At 35.5% G+C, this 6438-nt stretch overlaps 2 protein-coding genes across 2 annotated transcripts in view; one reads left to right on the plus strand and one right to left on the minus strand.

Annotated features, from left to right (window-relative positions):
• LOC105164948 lies at positions 1151 to 3743 on the plus strand. The gene is made up of 2 exons (XM_011083797.2): positions 1151 to 1520; positions 3046 to 3743. The coding sequence occupies exons 1-2, from the start codon at positions 1353 to 1355 to the stop codon at positions 3607 to 3609; spliced, it is 732 nt and encodes a 243-aa protein (XP_011082099.1). The 5' UTR covers positions 1151 to 1352; the 3' UTR covers positions 3610 to 3743.
• LOC105164949 (basic leucine zipper 9) overlaps positions 4215 to 6438 on the minus strand; it is a gene marked incomplete in the record, with an annotated part of 2477 nt that continues 253 nt past the window's right edge. The window contains 6 exon segments of the mRNA XM_011083799.2: positions 4215 to 4787; positions 4891 to 5016; positions 5123 to 5198; positions 5279 to 5441; positions 5584 to 5695; positions 6410 to 6432. Coding sequence (XP_011082101.2) covers positions 4551 to 4787; positions 4891 to 5016; positions 5123 to 5198; positions 5279 to 5441; positions 5584 to 5695; positions 6410 to 6432 — 737 coding nt within the window.

The raw sequence follows: 6438 nt of genomic DNA on the forward strand, positions 1-6438 counted from the left end.
AATATTTATGTGTAAAACGTACATATGATATGATACGAGATGTGATACTAATTCCTAAAGAAAAAAAAATCGATCTGTAATGTCGATTCATATTCGATGTTTGTAAAACTGACCATTTATAAAAATTTAATTATTTTTTTCAAAATTAATGAGAATAAAAAAAGAATATATGTACAAATGCATATGCATAAATATATGCTAATTCTATTGGAATAATAAATCGAATATTCTTATTTTAGCACTTCCATGAACCATACCACAAGTTTATTGCATAACACCCCACAACATAATTTAGATACACATCAAAATTCATCATTATTTTAGTCATTTACCACTTAGAATTATTCTTCTCGATTCCATTCGTATTTATTCTCTTCTCAAACTATATATAAATTAATATTCCCTAACCTCAAATTATATAAAATATAATTAATTACCACGGGGCTAAGAGTAAAAAATATTAATAAATACTAATCATATATCTACAGTTTCACAACAGCTATATAGACTGAAAAATTTAATTCAAATAGGATTTGATCGAACCTAAATAAATTATATGAAAAATACAGTACACTTGCGGTGTGGTTTACTAGAAAAAAAAGTTACTATTGGTTACAATATCAGTGGCTATAACTAAAAAATCATGGTAAATGACTACTATTAACTATGGTTAAATAAAACTGATGTAAAAAACTAGCTTTTCTATCATGGAAGAATTATTTGCCACGGCTAAGAGTCATGGTCAAAACATTTGCCTTGCACAAATCAAATTATCTATCGAGCCATGAAAAAAATTCAAGACTACAGCCGACAACCGTTGCGCGCCGTGGTCAATAACTATTTGCTATGGCTATTTATTATTAATTATAGAAATTAAGCGTGGAAAAATGACCAATCACATGATAAATGTACCATACTTACTTTATGATTAATTTGATTCGATGGTTTTGGATATAAAAATTTATATTAACTGTTGGTTTCAGCAGACAAGGTCAAAACATTAAAATACATAACTAAAAATTATGATAAATACATTTGAGCATAATTAAAAATCATAACAAATGCTGCCAAACAGGGGATAAAGGTAGATGCACTCATACCTAAAGGCACAAAGAAAGAAGGAAGCCAACAGAAACCCCCACATGATTAGACCAGCGTCTGTAGTTTATTTCCAAAGTGGGGATTTGCTTTTTTTCGCCTCCTTCGCTTGAATTTCGGACTTTGCGTTCAAACAAGTCTACGTTCATTTTTCTTGCATGCCTATATAAATACACATGACTCCACCCACTAACTTAGCATGAAAACACACACACACCCCAAGAACACGCACCAAAAACACACACACATCGATCATGGAGTGGAGGAAATGTTATCTAGACGTGATTCTTGTGCCATTGGGGTTTTTTATGTGCATGGGATATCATGTATGGTTATGGCATAAGGTTCGAACCCAACCCCTCACTACTATCATCGGAACCAACGCTCGTGGCCGTCGTTTTTGGGTCTCCGCTATGATGAAGGTATGTGTAGTCGTCATACTCGTATATTTTTTCATTATACTCTATTCTTGTATAGTATAAATTGTTACGTCGATCTTTTTATATTGTAACTAAAGTACGAGTCATTTGAAGTTTGTGATTATTTTTCATCGAGTCATTGGAGGTCGGGGTGGAATTCAAAAGGCATACGTGATAGAGATTATTAATTAATTTTTAAAAGAAAAATACAGTACGTTGACGCGTTTTGCATTTATTTTAAATGGTTTCAAGAAAAAGGAAAGAAATACATGTAATTAATGAAAAATAAAGCACACAAACATGATTCTGAAATACAATGAAAAATCATCTTCTCAAAAGAAGAAAAATAAAAACTCTCATTCCACATTGTATTACCCAAAACTTTGTAAACGTATGTACTGTATGATAGTGGAGACGAGTCTGATTTCCAATACGGGTATTAGGTGCTGTTTGGCGCCTATCGGGAACTTAAACTGAAACAACGTTGTAATAATATTCTCAAGAGCTATTATTGTTGTCTTTGTTTTTTTAGTGGAATTGACGTGTCCAATCTTTTTGTTAGCCAAAACAAACGACTCCCACATTCCAATTCAATTCTCCCTTTATATTTTCTGTACCCCAAAAGGTAAATACAATATCTTTTTATAGCTTTTAATCCCACTTAGTATACAGTTGCTCAAGTGCAAGCTACGTAACCCGCATGAAAATAACACCTCCCTCAATTTATTCATTAATAATTAAAAAATTATGATACGTGGACAGTTCAAAATTCGAATTTATAACTTTATATTTGTAATGTCTTTCGATTTTAATTCTAACGGATAAATTAAATTGTCTATTTAGTTAATATTTATTATTTATGAATATTTTTTTTAAAAATAAAAAGAATGGAATAAAGATGACAATGAATAGAGGTTGATGGGTCGGCATCCACCAACTACATAAATGTCTCTATTATCCTATCTGTTTAGTGTAAAGCTAAATGAAAGATTCAAGGTGGACCAATTAGACTTGAATCTTCTCTAGTGGGTTGTGCGTGTGTATACACGTGCAAATTCCTGTCCCCCTTTTTCCTTAAACAGTAGTGCTACATGTATTTTTGAAGGGGGAGTTTTAATCTGAATCGGGTTTGATCGAATTTTAATTAATTATATGATAAGTGTAATGTATTTATAGTATGATTGATGTATATATGATTCTTAATAAGTGATCAATCACACTTGCTACGTGAATAGTTTGATTTCACTAAACTATTGAGTGAAAATTTTCGTTTTAGTGGTGTCGGTAATAAATTTTCTTTTTATTGAATTTGGGTCTGATTAAGCTCGATCAATTAATAATATAGGCTATGATTGACTTTAGATATATATGGCTTTGTGTAAGACTATTAAAATTGAGGACGAACATGTTTGTATTTTATTAAATTAAAATTTTAATATTTAAAATTTTATGTTCATATTTAATTTCGAATTGAATTAAAATTGGCGAATTTGATCTGATTATTTCTCCAAATTATACTGTGAGACAGGACAATGAAAAGAAAAACATCCTGGCCGTCCAAACGCTGCGTAACACGATCATGGGGTCCACACTGATGGCAACCACCTCGATCCTTCTCTGCTCCGGCCTCGCCGCCGTGATCAGCAGCACGTACAGCATTAAGAAGCCACTGAACGACGCCGTCTACGGCGCGCACGGCGAGTTCATGGTGGCGCTGAAGTACGTAACTCTCCTCCTCGTCTTCCTCTTCTCATTCGTGTGCCACTCGCTGTCGATCCGGTTCACGAACCAGGTGAATTTCCTGATAAACTGCCCGCCGGACACGTCGAACGGCGTGGTGACGGCGGAGTACGTGTCGGAGCTTCTGGAGCGGGGGTTCACGCTGAACACGGTGGGGAACAGATTGTTCTACGCGGCGCTGCCGCTTCTGCTGTGGATATTCGGGCCGGTGCTGGTGTTTCTGTGCTCGGTTACAATGGTGCCGGTGCTCTACAATTTGGACTTCGTGTTTGCTGCTGAGAAGAAGAAACTGCGGAGTGAGAATGGGAATGGGCATGAGCATGAGCACGAGCATGACTGTGGATCTGTGTAATGCCGAAATCAATCTCATTTTCTTATAATTAATGTGAATGTGCTTCAATCTGTAATCAATTCTACATCAAATTTAGAATTATTTTCTCAACTCTTTGTCATAATTATTGATTCATATGGAAATTCTCTCTCTAACTAAGCTCAATCAGGTTTATGCTAATCAATAAATTCCACTTTTTATGATCTTGAATCCAAACTAATGAGGCGTTAGTCCCATGGATTGGATTTTTTATTGCAATTCGTATTTCATCTACTATAACTAATTACGAGAAATGCAATTGCATCCCATTAGATATTGATGGGATCAAGGTAGTGCTATCGGATTGATTCTCGAGTTAAAAAAAATAAACTTGAAATCCACAATTGTTAGAGGCGTTGGGATCGTTCCCATATGAAACAATCTACTCCAAATTCAATGGCAATTCATTCAACTTTGAAATAGATATATTTCGAGCCTATGGATAAAATAGTTACGTTGTTAATCCAACACCTAAAAATTTTAGCAACCACTCCACACTATATACAACCTAATTTATAATACAAGATAGGTAATCAAGTATATATAAATATAATACATTCATCCACGTAGCTAAAAAGAAAAAGGAAAAAAAAAACACAATTCGAAGGAATATTCTTATGCAAATTAAGTCTAATTGTATTTAACCAATCACACAATAAGTGTAAGAAAAATTCTTATCCGAACCAATCCAACTATACACCAATCATATGACAAGTGTATTGCACTTGCCATGTGATTGGTTTGGTTCCGAACAAAAATTTTCCACAGATGTAATCCACTTGCCACGTGATTAATCAATCTCCCGGAATATAATCCACTTGCCATATAACTAGTTAATCTCTCTGAACTATACTGGACTCTGTTTGGAGTCTTTGGGCACCAAAAGTATGTAGACTGAGAATTACAAAGAAAGCTACATTACTTCACTGAGCAATGTGAGATTGATCAGAAGTCCACATATCGGGCACGGGAGATGCTGCAGACATTCCAGTATACGGAGAGTTGTCGTCTCCACGAGCAGAGACTAATGGAGCGACGTTGTCGATGCGGTTTACGTTGTAATTCATGTAGTCTTGGGGCGTGTTCAAGTAATTTTGAAGAAGGTGGCTCAAACTTGAGGTCATCGAGCCGCGAGCAACCATGTCTTCAGCTAGTTTCACCTGCAGAGTATAGGATCAAAGTTCCGGTACATGCATCTTGATCACCTCTCTTTCAAGCAGGGAATTCAAACATAAACATATTGAAGAAAACGACGAGCGGTACCTTGGCTCTCAGAGCTTCGACGTCTGATTTAAGCACTCGATTGTTTGTCGTAGCATCTTTGAACTGCTGAGTAGCATCGGCCACTTGTTTGAACAAGGATGCATGCTCTCCTCGTAGTTGCTCAACCTGTACAAACACAATTTTGCCAGTTCTCAACAAGCACATTGGATAAAGTTCATGACTTTTCTAGGGAGTTTCAGTTCATCAAACAATGCTAGTTTTTATGAACTACCTGTTGTTCAAGATCGGCTAAATGTGCTTGTTTTCGCCTTCTTGAACGCCGGGCGGACTCCCTGTTGGAAACCATCCTGGAATCGTGCACATTCTTGATATTAGTTTTCTTGTGCTTGAGTTCCCAGCATTCTGTATCAAGTTTACTAACATTTACCTTTTGATGCGCTTCATATCTACTGGATTAGTGCTTTGATCACAAGAGCCGGCTTCCGTCTCTTGACCCTCTTCGTCTGATTGCTCGTGTGATGAACCACTGCTAGCTCCAACTGCTTGGTTATCCCAGCCCGTCTGATTCTTGGTCGACATCTGACCATCAACTGCATAACACGCTATACTTCAGGTGTCAGGTTGTAATTTTTATCACCCCCCATGATGAAAATAGATAAAAGAATAGAGATCACCTAATACTGTGAAGCAACCATGAATTAACTTGTACAAAAACTAGAGACATTTACTCACCGCGTATGGCTGATTGGGAGTCGATCACCTTGGACTGATTAGGATAAAGATTCGGTGACAAAAACGACATATCTACCAACGAGGCACTACTCGATAATTCTTTTAGAACTTGCTGAAATTCAAGAACAAAGTACAAAATAAGCAAGTCTATTCACATGCAAAATGCATCAACTTGATGCAGGTGAACACACAGGAAAAATCAAATACAAAATCCAGGATCATTTTAAGACATCAACAACCATAACAATTCACATGTATGTATCTCTCAATTCTTTCTTCCCTGTTTGTTTTTCATTTCATTTTAATTTATTTTCCAAGACAAGACTGATTGACACTTCCTGAGTTCCAGAAAAAGAGAAGGGCCATCTCATCACTCATGATCAGGTTACAATATATATCCTTTATTATGTCTTGTTCTTATTGGTAAGAATTTGATATGTGTAATGCAACTTTTGTTAGTGCGGCTTATGTGTATGAGCATTACAAGTTTCTGCTTTTCAATTGCCAAAGTATAAAACACACTCATCAATTCACAAAGCCAACTTCACTTTCAACAATTTGACCCAAAAACACAGAAATATTCCCATAATAACACTATATATCCCATAAACAACCTATAAAAGAATGATAATTGCAAAAAAGTAAAATGTCATCCACAACACAGGAACATACACCAAGTCTAATCATTTCAAAATTTCAAATTATAACATCAACTGCAACAACTATTCTTGGCAGTGTAAAGCATTAAGCCCAGATAAAATCCCTAGTTAAGATTCAATACACAAAAGAGATATTACTTTTTCTTTTTTCAAATTATAAAACTGACCGAGTTTTTGAACGAAAAATGCACGTGAT

The sequence above is a fragment of the Sesamum indicum genome, linkage group LG6, assembly GCF_000512975.1.
Source record: "Sesamum indicum cultivar Zhongzhi No. 13 linkage group LG6, S_indicum_v1.0, whole genome shotgun sequence".
NCBI classification, from domain to species: domain Eukaryota; kingdom Viridiplantae; phylum Streptophyta; class Magnoliopsida; order Lamiales; family Pedaliaceae; genus Sesamum; species Sesamum indicum.

Excerpts from the sequence above, each read along its gene's own strand:
- LOC105164948 (XM_011083797.2), top strand. The coding sequence starts at position 1,353 with ATGGAGTGGAGGAAATGTTATCTAGACGTGATTCTTGTGCCATTGGGG. Across the intron at positions 1,521-3,045 it reads GGGTCTCCGCTATGATGAAG|GACAATGAAAAGAAAAACAT; the intron begins GTATGTGTAGTC and ends ACTGTGAGACAG.